Source organism: Balaenoptera musculus, chromosome 11 (genome assembly GCF_009873245.2).
Source record: "Balaenoptera musculus isolate JJ_BM4_2016_0621 chromosome 11, mBalMus1.pri.v3, whole genome shotgun sequence".
Classification (NCBI taxonomy): Eukaryota; Metazoa; Chordata; class Mammalia; order Artiodactyla; family Balaenopteridae; genus Balaenoptera; species Balaenoptera musculus.
The window spans coordinates 60,678,413-60,693,435 of NC_045795.1; the positions used below are offsets into that span (position 1 = coordinate 60,678,413).

The 15,023-nt window shown below is 47.7% G+C and overlaps 1 protein-coding gene across 2 annotated transcripts; it reads right to left on the reverse strand.

The window, feature by feature from the left end:
• Positions 1 to 476: 476 nt before the first annotated feature.
• SLC25A38 (solute carrier family 25 member 38) lies at positions 477 to 11,865 on the reverse strand. 2 transcript variants are annotated; one of them, XM_036869710.1, is made up of 7 exons: positions 11,472 to 11,865; positions 6,272 to 6,393; positions 5,562 to 5,646; positions 4,682 to 4,861; positions 4,279 to 4,447; positions 2,360 to 2,526; positions 477 to 1,273 (listed from the first exon to the last, which is right to left on the reverse strand). In XM_036869710.1, the coding sequence occupies exons 1-7, from the start codon at positions 11,538 to 11,540 to the stop codon at positions 1,151 to 1,153; spliced, it is 915 nt and encodes a 304-aa protein (XP_036725605.1). In that variant the 5' UTR covers positions 11,541 to 11,865; the 3' UTR covers positions 477 to 1,150. The 2 variants fall into 2 exon arrangements, with proteins under 2 accessions (XP_036725605.1, XP_036725606.1); XM_036869711.1 differs by lacking the exon at positions 2,360 to 2,526 and having other exon boundaries at positions 483 to 1,273; positions 11,472 to 11,861.
• Positions 11,866 to 15,023: the final 3,158 nt, after the last annotated feature.

The window sequence follows — 15,023 nt, forward strand, 5'->3', positions numbered from 1 at the left end:
AAATAAAATAGGCACACAATATTATTTGGCCATAAAAAAAGGATAAAGTGTTGAACATGCCACATCATGGATGAACCTCCAAAACGTTATGCTAAGTGAAAGAAGCCAGATACAACACACTACGTAGCGTATGACTATGTAGGAAGTGCACAGAAAAGGCAAATTTATAGACAGAAAGCAGTTCAGTGGCTGCCGGGGCTGTGCTGGGGCTGGGAACGAGGGTTAACTATAAATAAGAGATCTTATTGGGGGGGGAGGGGTGACTGTGTTCTGAAACCGACTTATGGTGATGGCTGCACCAGTCAGTAAAGTTACTAAAACAATCACAGAATTGTCTATTTGGAATGGATGAATTGTATGATATGCAAAATAAAGCTATTTTTAAAAATTTTAGGTTTGAGGACCTATACAGATCAAGAGTCAGCCACCTTAGACTGTTTTGTTATCTTAGAGCAGAGTCATGGCACTTGAGGTTATTCAATGATAAAGTGCTTCACTTTATTTATCCAACTTTAGCTGCAGAAAAATGCCAGAGCAACTTGGAGTTGAAACAGTGCCGGAGCCAAGATCAAACAATATTATTTGGACACTTAGGGGCTAGGAAGCCACTGCCCCCCTTCTCCGGAGCCTCTGAGAAGTCGATGAGGAACCAATGAAGTCGTGACATCTGTTCTTCCTCATCCTAACATCACCTCAGAGGCAGACTTCAGCCTGGTGACAGTGACTCCTCTCTCAGCAGATCCAGCCTGGCTGCTGGAACTCCTCCGCCACTGCAGGCGGCCCACAGCATCCCTGGCGCTGTGCTGCCCAAGAGCAGATCCAAAGAGGCACTGTGGCGCAGTGGGTGGCTGAGCAGGGCCACCGCACAGAGCACTCTCTGGAAATGCCTTTTCAAGTAGCCTTGCAGGGTATGCAAACCCTTCTCCTAACTCCCCAGTATGATGTCCATGTCAGTGACTCCTCTTCTGGGAGGTCTGGAAGGCTTGAGTCGGGCCCACCTATTCTCTTCTTGAGCTGGGTAACTGAAGGTGACGTGTTTGCCTGGCTTTCCAGATAGGACTTCGTCCAACTCCAGGGCAGTGAGATGAAGAGGTCCTTGGCAGAAACCAGGCAGGGCAACGGATCCCATCTCTGCCTGGTCCCGGCTCGGTCAGGACTGCAGGCCCATCTTGGCCATCATCTCTTCGTAGACTGTCCACGCCATGGCTGCCATCAGAGTTCTGCGGAGGGCCCGGGGGACACCGCCTTGGAAGAAGCCACGCAGCCCATAGTCCTAGGAGGAAAATGGAGGCCAAAACCCTGGGACTAAAGCAGCGATACAGTTATATACCTGGTACGAGAGTGAGGATCTCTCTCCGCATTACCCCATTGTTAAGTCTTACTTTTTAGACTTTTATAACTAATGTTAAAACTGTGAATACTGGGTCCAAGGAGGCAATTAACTAAAAAAAAATTTTTTTGGAGTAGTTGCTAAGCTTTATCTTTTTTAGGCTTGCTCCATCCAGGGGAATTTATTTCTTAGCTGAAAATCTTACCATCTTCACATATACTGAAGACTCTATTTTCAAACTTCATGATTTTAGGTATAAAGAATAAGAAAGCAGGCAACCTAAGCAGTGTGATGAATATGATCAGATTCACAAATACTTGCTTATATCTAGGTTAAGTCAGATACTTGCTGCAGATGCTTACATGTGTCCTGTGCTACATACAAAAATTGAGAAGCACAGAAACATCTAAAGATCTAGGTGAGAAATTTACTTTCAAAAAGAATATCTGATAACAGTACATGTTTCCAAAGGGCTTACTCAGTGGCTTTTAAATAGCATTTTAGTGTACAATTACTGTACTTTTTATCTTCAATACCATCTGTCCATCTGCATTAGCGCAAACTCCTGGAAACAAAACAATGTGCTTGTGATTTTTTTCTGACTACATTTTCTCCTAGGTCCTTGATTAGGTTAAGGAGTCCTCCCAGATCGCCTGACTAGGTAGGTCTGGGGTAGAGCCCAACAATATGCATGTTTAACAAATATCACAGGTTGTCCCAATGTCAGGCTCCCTCCCTAAACAAACAAAACCAAAACAACAGTAACAACAAAAAACCCCACAACCATAGATTTTTAGCAGTGATTCTCAACCTTGGCAACACATTGGAATCACCAGGGAACTTAAAATACTGATGTCAGGGTTTCATCTCCCCCAGAGATTCTAATATGATAAGCCCAGGTTATGAGCTGGGAATCGGGATTTTTTTAAAAGCTCCCCAGGTGATTCTACCATGTAAAGGATAAGAGCTACCACCTTAGAGAGAAAGCCTTAACCACAATATGAACCAATATTTATTCTAAAGCCTTACTTTGAAAATGAGTGTCACTGCCTGGCCAATCCACCGAAATTTCATTGGGGAGAGCTGCATGTGAGTTTTGATAACATCTGCAGGTTGAGTTACCAGTGAGGCCAGAATCCCAGCAAATATCCCACAACTGAAATTTACAATGGGAACAAGGACTGCATCCAACTGGTCTGAAACAGGACAAAGGCAACATTCAGTTATAAATAAATCCCACATTCATCAGATAAATATCCATGCCAAGTTGCCCACTAATTCTTCCTGAAAGCCAGAAGGGTCTGGATTCAAACAAGGCTAAGAATTCCAAATCTAAACTAATCAGTGTAAGTAGGATAATGGAACTAAAAGTTCACCTTTTTACAACCATCAGCATAATTGATTCAGGCAAGAGTCATTCACTGATGCTAAGGTATATGGATGAAAGGACAGGAGGTGTTATATAGATTTATATAGATTCAAAGTATCTCCCCACAGAGATACTTAGAAATTACAAAAGAACAAACAATTGAGTTTTCAGTGGAGACACTTTTTATAGTGATAAAAAGTTAACATCACCCACAGTGTATCAAACGGATGTCATGAGCTTCCTGATATAAGGCACTGAAGACACAACCTCAATTATGTGCTCCTCTTGCTAAAAAGGTATAAACGAATCTAGTTGAAAGGAAACATCAGGGAAACCCACGCTGAGGTTATATAACTGGCTTATACTCTTGAAAATAAAAAATAAAAATTGCCACAAAATACATTATTGGTAAAATTGGAGAAATCAAGACTACAGATGAAAGAACTATCGATGGTTATACAAGAATGCATTTGTTCTTAGGAAGTACACACTGATGTATTTAAGGGTAAAGAGGCATCATGTCTGCAACTTATTCTCAAATGGTTTGAGGAAAACAATTATACACATAGAATAATAAAGAGCTATGGAGTTATAGGTACTATTCTTGTGGCTTTTTTGGTAAGCATAAAATGATTTCTAAATACCAAATTTAAAAAAAATTTTAGGATGAAGAAGTTAAAAATGTATATCCAAGCTCCCTTATTGCCTTAAATTTCTCCTGTAAAGTAAGGCTGTGACCTGTAGTGTCACACCTCCTGGTGCCTGGGGAGAAGCAGCAAATCTCCCAAAGCACCCCAACTGACACCACTGTCATGGGGGTGGCATTCTGCCTTTCCCAATTAAATGACTTTGGTTGCAATTCCTTGCTCACATTATCCATAGACACCTTACTGAATGCAGGTTCACTTTACAGGATGTGTTTCTATCAATGCCTGGCTCTGCTTGGGTGGATGTTTACTGCCTGTCGATTTTGCCCATGTCTTGACAACACGAGCTTACTGGAAGGGTGGGCCTGCCAGAATGCTAGGGGTTTGGCATCTTTTCCTCCATCCAAACAGAGGGCTCAAAACAATGTTAACTAGGAGCACAGCAAGGGACATGAAAATATTTTTCTCCTAGCTCCTAACCCATTGGATTTCCCAAACTTGTCTGATAAGAATCACAAGTGCTTCTTGAAAAATACAGTCTCTCAGGTCTTACCCCAAAGCTTCTGATTTAGGATGCCTTGGGTAGGACCCAGAATTCTTAAGATCAGGCAAATGTGGGAAGTATTGCTGCAAAGCCTATGCAAAATGAGCTTTATCCTACCCCCTACCCGACTCAAGAATTACATACTATCAGTAGTCTGCCTTAGGAAGCTATAAACTCAAAAGGGCAGGGACCATGTCTTCATGGCCGCCCTTGCATCCCAACACTGGGTCCCATGCCTGACACAATGCAGATATGGCTCGGTCTCTAAAACTAGGATAAGAATCTGGAGCTGCTAAGAACAACGAATAGTCTCTTATCTCAGAGAAAGTGGTGAGGATGTGCTCTCTCCAGGGATATCTCTTCCCACCACACCTTCCTTTACCCGTACCATGAAGCACAATGTTTTTCGTCTGGTTGTAAAACATCAGGTAGATTCCGGAAAAGGGGGCATCACGAAGGAGTGTTGCTGTCAGGCCACTGAAGAGACCCCGGTACCCCTCGCTGTGATAGATGCTCCTCAGGGCCGCGTAGATGCTCTCATAGCCGTACCGCCCGCTCTGCAAAGGAAGCACAGAACCAATGGCTGGCACAGTGGCCGTGGGTTTGCGCACTGAACCAAGCCATCCTCAGGGTGCATTACCGGAGCCCTGGCGGCTCTGGTTTGCATGTGCTTGGCCTGACTACACAGATGAGTTCTCCGACCACATCGACCCTGTGTTAGGTTATAAATCGGGAGGTGGCATCAGCGGCCACTTGACTCAAGAGCCCGGTGTCTCTGTTTGCCCACTCACCTCGTACCGTGTCTTGATCACAGTGATGGGTGACATGCAGACCCCCGCAACAGAACGGGAGCCCACCCCCAGTATAACTGACTCCAGGGCGGTCGGGGGATGGCCTCGCAGGAAGTACTGCTTCAAAGAGTAGAGAGTGCCAAAGTAGATTCCAACGCCAGGGACGCACCTCACGATGGACTGAGGAACAAGTCGGAGGGAGGAACGGAATCAAACAGCAACACGTAAGATCCTGTCTGAGCTGGATTTCCCCAAAGAAGACCCAGGGTTCGCATGCAAGGAGTCAATTTAAGGTGTGGAGGGAACACCAATGGGAGAGTATGGAAATGAGATGGGAGAGAAGGCAGCCAACAAAGAGTGCGTCATCTCATCAGTTATTGCCATGGGCAACGGAATCCCTCTGGGGAACTCTGGGAATCAGTGTTACCCTGCCACCTGAGGAGGGAAGGGAAGTTTTAAACATCAGCTCTCGTCTTTCATTGGTTAAGGGCTGCTGCGGGGCTGGGGTGAGCGTGAATTCCATGACATTTCCAGCAAAGTGAGTTCCTAAGGCCAGAAAAAGCTGTCTAGGCGAAGAAATGCAGTTGTGGAGGGACTGGAGGGGTGAGGGCAAGGCCTCTTGACAGGTGGGGCGCCAGCTGCCTCTGCTCTAGGACTTCATGCTGCACTAAGAAGTCGTGCCCAGGGCACACAGGTGTGCTACTCCCAGGGCCCTCAAATGGAAGCCAGCGACAGTGAGAGGGATGGGCAGGAAGACCAGAAAGACCCTCCCACCACCTCCAACCTCACGTTCCCTTAAAAGAGAGGAGGTGTGAGGTGGATGAGAGACGGCTAGTTATTAAAGGAGGGGGTGCAAGACAAGACCCAAAAGGCAGCTTACGGGGGACATCCCTTTCCAGAGGCCCAACAGACTCTCCGTGCGAACCACATTCAAGAGCAGAGCCAACATCCCAACACGTCTGGATCTGAAGGCAGACAAAATGGAGGCAAGGAAGGAGAAGTCACTTAGACCACATCCTGGTGAAAGAACTCCCCACTCACAGACTTCTCTGTATGGACTCTTTTCTAGAACACTTAAGAATCTCTAAAAGGTATCTTGGAGTTACTCTGAGTTCCTGTGCGTTCACGATGTGGCAGGTACGTGATTCTTTGTCCATTCACACTGCAAGCAATGGGATAACTTCTCATTTTACATACACTCTGTGCAGTTCCCACAGGGCTGAGCCCAATCGGGGGCACACAAGAGACACTCAATACCTACCTTATTTCCAGAAAACCACCCACTACTTGTGCCAGGCAGCACAGTTATGACATTACAGGCTGGCACAGGAAAATGCAAACGTCACCAAGGCAGATCCCAGGAAGCTACTCAGGGAAGGACCCCACTTAATTAAGAGAAGTGTCAAATATAACAGAGTATATATAAAACACATGAAAGCTTGGCCTGGCCTGTGTTTCTCTTTGCTCATCCAACAGAATGGAAGTTGACTGAACACAGTAAAGATGCGCCAGTGTCTGAGAGAAGTTGTTGAAACCAGTTCTTCAGTGAAAAGGGGGGGAGGGGGCGGGGGAGGGGGCAGCAGGCCTCACCCATGGGCTGAGGGCTGGAGGGTCTGCAGGCGCGTTTTGAGGAGATCCAGGGGTTGGAAAAGGAGGGTAGAGCAGGTCCCACTGATGGAGCCACACAGGAAAGCTTTGATCACGGGCTGCAACTGCAGGGCAAGAGAACACTGTGTCAGCAGCTTTGTCCCAGCCTTCGCCACACCTGGACCAGTGTAAGGATCTCTCAGAAGCTCACCTGGTGGCGCCCTGTATTAGTGTCAGACTTCACAGAAGGGAAAAGCATAGCCAGGAATGAACAGTGTTGGAGTGTTGTTGAGAACACAGTATACTCCAAGAGGTAGCTCTCTGGTCTTACTGATAACAACTTTAGTAATTACTGATAATTAAAAACTTATGGATAACTTTGCTCCTACTGAGCAACACGGTTATTTCCATCTGTGAATTATGCCACTGACCACACCTCCCTACTTGTCTTGACGGTAAGTTACTGGCCGACTCCTTCTCATCACAAAAGCAAAAATCAATTGAACAGTGTTTTAACTCTGAACTGCTGGTTTCAGGTTCCCTTGGTTGTAGGGCCTGCAGGCTATTTACAGGAGTAAGACAAAGGAAGTGAAACCGTAAGTGAGCAGGTACAATGTGAAACGTCTGTGCCACTTCCTGTAAAACCCATGCATTTCCTTAATGTAAAACTTTCCCCAGGTCACATACTCATTCGTCTCACTGAGACCTAAACAGATCGCAGGGGCGCCACAGGCCAGCAGCCACTCCTGGGTCTGCTGGCTGTCCTCTAAGCCGGGAGAGTCACACACACTGTCTAATCGAGAGGCGGCATCCAGAAGGGCAGGACTGCCTCGCAGACTGACTGTGTTTCCCCCAAGCGCACTCCAGAGGCCCCACGGCACGCCCCGGAATCCAGACTCATCAAATGGTTGTGAAAACACACTTTTAAAAATCCAAGCAGGAAACAAATGTCCTCTTTTCCAAAGGAGACACTGGGCAAACTCCATCCAAAGATCTTCTCTCTTCTCATTAAATGGCATTTGCACTATTACTTTTTTTTTTTCCATTTTCTTTTTTTAAATTTTTTCTTTGTTCTTTTTTATTTTTCGAATGGAACAAGCACTGAATTTAATGACAAATGGTGGAAGCCAGGTTTCTTACCACTGGAGTGGGAAGTCACAGACAAACAAAGGGAGACGGTTACAATATCCATGTCATAACAGACCAGGCAGGAGACATCAGTATAAACTATCTTTAGCCTAATAGAGATACACATAGTTCCACATGGAAATCTTTATAATTATGATGCACTATTAGTTTTTAATAAATGGCATACTATAGTTCTAAAATGCTACTAAGATGAAGTTACCCGTTATACACGTCAAAAAAACTACCTACCCGCAACCAAAATGTTTGTAATCTGTGGTATTTGTTTCACGGAGAAGAGAGATTATTCCACGTTTCACCAAAAGAGCAAGTCTCAATTTATAACTGGAATTCCTTAAAAGGACTTAATAAGTTCAGATAATAAATACTGGAGCTTATAACCGCGTTCAAATAGCCTTCCAAGCATCAAAGGTAAGATCACAAGTACAACCAAGCCAGATGGGAACAACTTCATCAGATGTGTGTCCTGCTCCTTTTGCTAACCCATAGTCCCACAAATTTTGTTTCTCAGCCTCATCCGAACCTTTGTGGCATCAGTGAGCCTCTCTTCCCTGCATACTCAGCCTCTTACTTCCACTGACATCTTCTCCTTTGTCTGGAACAAGCTTGAAAGCCCCCCATCTTTCCAGCCTGATGCCACATCATCTCCACTCCCTCTTCACTAGTCTCCCTTCAGGTCCCCAAAGTCTGCCATCCAGATAAAGCCCCTCCACTAAAGCTGCCTCACCAAGGACCTGCCATACCGCAGGATCCCTTTCCCATCTGTGGCCTTCTCTTACTTGGCCTCTCTGGTACATTTGAAACAGCTGATCGCCGCTCCTCTCTTTTTGGTTTCTGGCTGCCCTTCTAAGCCTCCTTTCCCCAGCCACAGATGTTGCTGTTCCTCTTATCTCCCCGTAGCTGCGGCCTCTCAGGGCACCCTCACCTCCACACCACACCATGCTCGACACACACATGCCGGCAATGCCCACACCTCCAGCCCGCTTCAGCCTCTCTCCCGAGTCCACTGTCCCCATGCTTCCCCCACCTCCCCTCGAATGGCCTGTAGGCATCTCAAACTCAACATCCCCTAATGGAAACTCTGTCCACGGTTCTCCACATGCTTGCCTCTCCTTCATGTCCCAGCAGGACATTTGGGAGACAAATAAGACTCCTTGGTCTACCTACTGTTTCATGACCAACTCCTGCTGATGACCCCTCATTCCTCCCAGAGCCTGCCCCCAACTGATCCATCCTAGTGATCTCCTTGGGGGTCTCCAGCCTCAGCAGTGCCAACCCCCGCTACCAGAGCAGCCTGGGGTGAGGCATCCATATACAACACCTCGAAACCTCACAATGCTCATAAGAGCTAGATGTTCAAACCCATTTTCCAGATGAAACTGGAGCTCATAGGGATGACAATGTATCCTAAGTCACAGGGTTTGAAGCCATTGGCTAGGACTCAAAGTTCATGCTTTTTTCACCATCCCTCGCAGTCTAAGTGACAGTCCAGGGCACTTCCCAGGCAGCTCAGCAGCATTCTGCTGTTGGCTGTTGACCACCACCAGCTCCTTCTGGAAATGTGCTCTGCCTCCGGCTTCTGGGATTAACACTGTCCTGATCTTCCTCCCACTTCCCTGGCCTCTCCTCCTTCACATGCAGAGCCTCTTCTTTTCCACCCTTCTGTCCACACTTGCAACCTGTCTTCCGCAGACTCCCATATCCACTTAATCTGATGTCCCACAGGCACCGCGGGTTGACATTTCCAAACCTGAACTCATCTTTCTCCCTCACCCCCCATGTGCCTCTCCTCCAGGACGCTCCATCCCAGTGAACACCCTGCCATTGATCTACCCTAAGCCCACACTCGTGTTCAGTGCTCCTCTTCAGTGCTTCCACGGCGCCGGAGCCCACCTGCCTTATGACTGAGGGTCAAGGACAGAGGCCTGAACTGTCCTGTTCATGATGGTTCCTCCAGCACTGACCACGGAGCCTGGTCCACAGCAGGTGCTCAACAATCAAGAATGAATGAGTCAGGGACTTCCCTGGTGGCACAGTGGTTAAGAATCCACCTGCCAATGCAGGGGACACGGGTTCGAGCATTGGTCCAGGAAGATCCCACATGCCGCGAAGCAACTAAGCCCGTGCGCCACAACTACTGAGCCTGTGCTCTAGAGCCCGCGAGCCACAACTACTGAAGCCCACGTGCGTAGAGCCCCTGCTCTGCAACAAGAGAAGCCACCGCAGTGAGAAGCCCGCTCATTACAACGAAGAGTAGCCCGCGCTCGCCGCAACTAGAGAAAGCCCTCGCACAGCAACGAAGACCCAACACGGCCAAAAATAAATTAAAAAAAAAAAAAAAAGAACGAATCACTTCATCTAACAGGAAATCTGCACATGGCTCTCCCTTGAGCACAATTCCACAGGATAAGGCTTAGAGGACCCTGCAGGCCACATCCCTGGACAGGGGACTCTCCCCTGGCTCCCTCCAGCCCTTTGCTCCAGTAAGGCTGTAGGAATGACCTGCGGTTACAGCTTCTAAGCAGTTCTCTTTGGAGCTGCCTCTCTAATGCTCTCACAGGTTGTGTATGGAACTACTGTATACTGCTCCCCAATGCCCAACACACTGTCCTCCACTGCAGGAACTATTTTCTTAAAGTTTTTTTTTTAAAGCACATTGCTTGGACATTTTATTGGCTAAATAAATATTTGTGGATACATGCATAGAGCCCATAACTTTTTTAACTTTGTAATCTTCCAGGTCCATTAGCATAGAACAGATGCAAAATATAAACCAGCAGTATAGATTAATCTCTGTTAAAAACAAACAAACAAACAAACAGGTAACATAATTGTTTTAAAAAGATAGAATTTACACTTTTCATTTTGATTAGTCTTAAGATATTGTCAATGGTGGATGGCATACCCTTTAAGGCACGTTTGATTTTTTTTTTCCTAAACAGCCCAAATTTATTCAAGGTAAATAAAATGAGTAATACAGCTGGCTTTTTTGTTTGTTTGTTTGTTTTTTGTTTTTTGAGGGGGGGGTAGGGCAAAAACAACCAAACAATGATACATAGATACATAAAGGCAATAAGCAGCACTTGAATAGTTAGCAAACAGGTTCCACAAGCAACTCCTACTCCCCTTTAAAAAAACTATATCCTAAATCCAATTCAGATCTCCAGGCCAGAGCTGGAGGACCCAAAAAGAAATACGTAAGCACATGTTATAAGATGTCAACGTAGAGCGGTCCCCGCCTCCACCTTTGTTAAAGATAAAAAACAAAACAAAAAACCCCACACCCCTGCCCTGCCCCCGGCGCAGGTGGGCCGTGACCTTGACCTCAGGGAGAAAAGTAGCCGCTGCCAACTGGCCCTCCCGGCCTAAAACGAAGCCGCATCCCCGCCTCCACCCACCACTAGCAGCAACTCAGCTGGACCGTCCTCGCCGGCCCAGCCCAGCCTCCGCCTCCACCAATGGCAGCCCCGCGGCTCGAACACGGCAGCCAATCCAGGCGCGGGAGGGGCGTGGCCTCGTGACGCAGGCAAACCGCACCGGTTGCCGGGAGGGTCCACCTGGTCCAGCTCGCGGGCGCTGTGCAGCCCCAACCCACCTCGCTCGAGCAACGACCGCTTCTCAGGCTTAGCGTTATTGCCGGGCTTTGCAATGGTCCAAATATCTACCCAGGTGTCCTCCCACCTGTCATTCTAGGCATCCAACTCAAAGCAACGTCCCGTAGCGCTCGCACCTCGTTCTGGACCACACGGGCACATTCCCCCCCGACACCGGCGAAGGCCCCGGCAATTCCGCCTACCTCTACCCAGATTACCAATACAGGAGCGATACCTTTGCTTGCCTGTCCCAAGGACTGGACTGCAACTTCTCTCCTTCCTCCCTCCCCTCTTTTAATCCCTTAGTCAAACTTCATCTCTGCCGCCACGTCCCCAACCGGTTATGCGCGCATCCCGGAGGCAGAAAAGGTTCCCCGAGGGCCGCTGACCCTCGGCAACCTTCCGAATTTCCCTCCCCGAGCCAGCAATGCCGGAACCCCTGCCTTCCCTTCCCCGCAGGTTACCATAAGCGTTTCCACCCTGTCTCCGACATCTTGAGGCTGCAGCAGCGCCGGGCGTGACTTCTGAATCATTGGAGGGAAGGCCTGCGACTGCACCGGGCCCGGGGTGCCGTCGGTGGGAGCTCAGGCCCGGCCCTGACGATTCTAGAGAAGACGACGCGATGGCGGTAGCCGGGCGACGCGTTCTACCGCGGGGCTTCTCTGCAGTCTGCGCTGGTCGGGGGTCGGGACCTGCGCGCCCACCGCACGTGAGTGGCTCCAGGCGCCGCTCTTCAGTAGCTCAGCGGACTGCGCGGCTCTGTTGCCCTGCCCATCCTGTCCCGTCGCCGTCTTCAGGACTTGAGAGTATTAGGCGGAGTGCATCCGGCAGTGGAGAAAGCCGGAGGAACTAGATATAACGGCGGAATTTAGCTTCCGGGGTTGGACGCGGGTCACGCGCTGGCGAGGGTGTGCTCCTTAGTGCTGCCTCGTGGAGAGCTCTGGAACTGCAGGATCGGGGCTTCCCTGCGCCCGGAGCTGCGTGGGGCGTCTGCAGGGAGGTATGCTTCTGGGCGTCACGTCTGAAGGTAATTACAGTCCAGACTCGCTCTGCCCAATGCGGTAGCCAGTAGCCAACTGTGGCTATCAAGCACTTGAAGTGTGGCTAGTGTGACTGAAGACCAGAATTTTAAACTTGATTTAATTATAATTAATTTGTATTAAAAACCGAAGCAGTGTGGAATATTTTTCCATTAAACACAACTTTATTGTCTTGGCAGATCCACATTTCCCTTTAAACGCTGAAAATTTCGTGCCAGAAATGTGCTGTAAGTTATCCACACGCTGGATTTCTAAGACATGACAATAAGATAAAATAATCTCATGAATAATTTTTACATTATTACACGTTGAAATGATATTTTGGGTGTATTGAATTAGGTGAAATAATTATTAAAATTAATTTTATCTCTTTGCTTTTTTCACATGACTACTAGAACACTTAAGATTACACTTGTTATCCTGTGATAAACCATAATGGAAAAGAATATGAAAAAGAATATATGTATGTAAAACTGAGTCACTTTGCTGTACAGCAGAAATTAACACAACATTGTAAATCAACTATACTTCAATAAAATTTTTAAAAATTGCACCTGTGGCTCGAACTACTTTTCTACTAGACAACACTGGCCTCCCAGAGAGGTGAATGGGTGTGTTATGATGGCCTCTATCCTATAACTTATAGAGGCTCCTCTCCATGTGACCATCCCCTCCAACCCCAAACACGCAGCCTTAAGAGTCTCCCGGGGTAGGCAGTGCCCTCGGCAGTGTGGAAAGTCACCCTCTGTGCCCGATCACAAGGATGGGCACAAACAGGAGGAAAAAAGAATTCTAATGGCTTTACCAGAAGCTTTGGCAAAGAGTATGGTCCTGTCACTGCTTTGGGCTTTGCAAGAGAGAAACACCTTTCTTCCTTCCATGCCAGTGACCTTTGCCTCCAGCCTCACCACTGAGCCGAGGGTGAGTGGTCTAGGAGAGAACAATGGGGGAGAGCGGCTGGTGGGCTGGTCTCCTGAGAAAGGGAGGGATGACCCTGTGGGAGGATGAGGCTGCCAGAGTGGAGGTCCTGGGGTTCTACTCCAAGATATCAGGGGCCCTTGCATTTGTCACCTGCTAGCTGTGTATTCACCTCAGCTTCTTCATTTGTCAAGTTGGAGATAATGGTACCGACCTCCCAGGATTATAGTAAAGATCGAACAAAATAATGTGTGCATGTTTAGCAAGAGACTAATCAAATATCAGGAATTTTCATTTTAGTAGGGGCCCAATAATTATTTGTGGACTGAAGTAAATATTTACAGGCACATGGGCTAGCTTTCTCTAAATCAGAGGCAGCCAAAAGTAGTTCATCATCATCCTATGTAGAATATCTTTATGTTGGAACACATAACCCATCTTCAAGCTTATCACCTTGTCCTTGGATGAAAAAGGAACATCTAACAAGTTTAGATTGGTCCATGAGAAAAGCAAAATAGAAACTCCTCTTTGCACTCAGGGTTGCTACATGAGCCCTCATCTTCCATCACAACACATGGAATAACCCCATGCCAGCTTACTCCTAACTTGAACCCAGGCAAGGAAACAGACCTCTTGAAGGTGATGGTTATGGTTCCTGTAAAGACTGCATTGGCACTGTTGTACACCATCATGAAAAACGTGTCTATCACGGTCCCCAGTGCGCCACCATGGATAATCCTGCAGGGGCAGACGAGGGGAGAAAGGGAAAAAAAGAGTCACCCAGAACTCCACTCCACATGGCCAGGTTCCAGTGAGGTGACATGCTGAAGGGTTCCCTGCAATCCAGAACAAGATTCTTGCATCGCTCAGGGTAGAGCAGAGACGTGAGAGCAAAGAAATACAGGGGAAGCAAACAAGGCTGTCTGAAGCAAGTTACACCTGCTTAGAAGAGAATAAACTAAAAGCAGAAGAAACTCCCCACCCCACCAGCAGCTCCAACCACAAATTCTGATGAATCTTGTGTTCCCTCTTGGGTTGGTCTCAGGGGGAACTAGAAAGGTGCAGTGAAAACAGCATGGGCTTTGCAGGCAGAGAGACCTAACTCTAAATCTCACATTTCTAGCCATGTGACCTCAGTCAGAGAACCACTTGGGCCATCTGTTTCTTCATCTATAAGATAGGAATATCTCCTAAGAATTTTTGTGGGCATTAAATTAAGACAGCCAAATCTCCACGTGCAGGGTCTGTCATATACTGGCCACTGAACAAGAATAGTTTTTCCCCCTTATTTCCAAAGTCCACTGCTTACTCCACTGCCATTTAGGAGGTTCAGGAAGTCCCTAACAGGAAGAGGCCACACCTCAGGTGGGTGACCGAGGGGCTGGTGGAGCCTCCCTACCCAGGGAGTCAGTAGAATAAAGCTGCAGTAACCAAGAACCTGCTGAAGGCAGCCATGGACCCACCAACTGTCCTCTCACCCCCACCCCTCCCTGCTCTTTGACCAAGAAAAAGCCCATTTGAGCTACTGGCTGGGATGGCTCCCTGTGCCTCACCCAGGCAGCCCCTCCAGGAGGGGCTCAGGCTGGAACAAGCAGATGCACTTCTTCTCTGAGGCACTGTGGAAGATGACGTACTCAAAGCCGAGTTTCTTCATCTCTGTGATCCAGAAAAAGTGGCGGGTGTCTTCTACCATCTGGACTGGAGAGTAGAGTTGAGTCGGTGAGAAAGACATCGGGCTGGAGTCTGACCCTTGGGACGGTGCGGTCTCCAGGGCAGAAAGCATCCAACCGGAGGAGGTCCTCAGGAAACCCACTGCCCTCAGCTTCCCATCTGCACCCCCCGGGATGGCCGCATAAACCTCTGAGGGAGACGAGCAGCTTCCAAGGAAGGGATGAGATCAGCAGTGTGAGAGGCAGTGAGGAGTGAACTGCCTGTGAATTCGGGACACTGGTGTTCCTATCAACTGAATAATAAATACTAATCTGAATGCATTGATTGTGGCAGATCAAGGAATAGGCAGGCAAAAATCCTTTCTGTAAATTAAGTATATATGTCCCC

Coding starts and splice junctions, on each gene's coding strand:
- SLC25A38 (XM_036869710.1), bottom strand. CDS start 11,540: ATGATTCAGAAGTCACGCCCGGCGCTGCTGCAGCCTCAAGATGTCGGA. Junction 6,394..11,471: donor ACAGGGTGGAAACGCTTATG/GTAACCTGCGGG, acceptor CTTGCCCTGCAG/TTGCAGCCCGTGATCAAAGC. Junction 2,527..4,278: donor GAAAAACATTGTGCTTCATG/GTACGGGTAAAG, acceptor GTCCTGTTTCAG/ACCAGTTGGATGCAGTCCTT.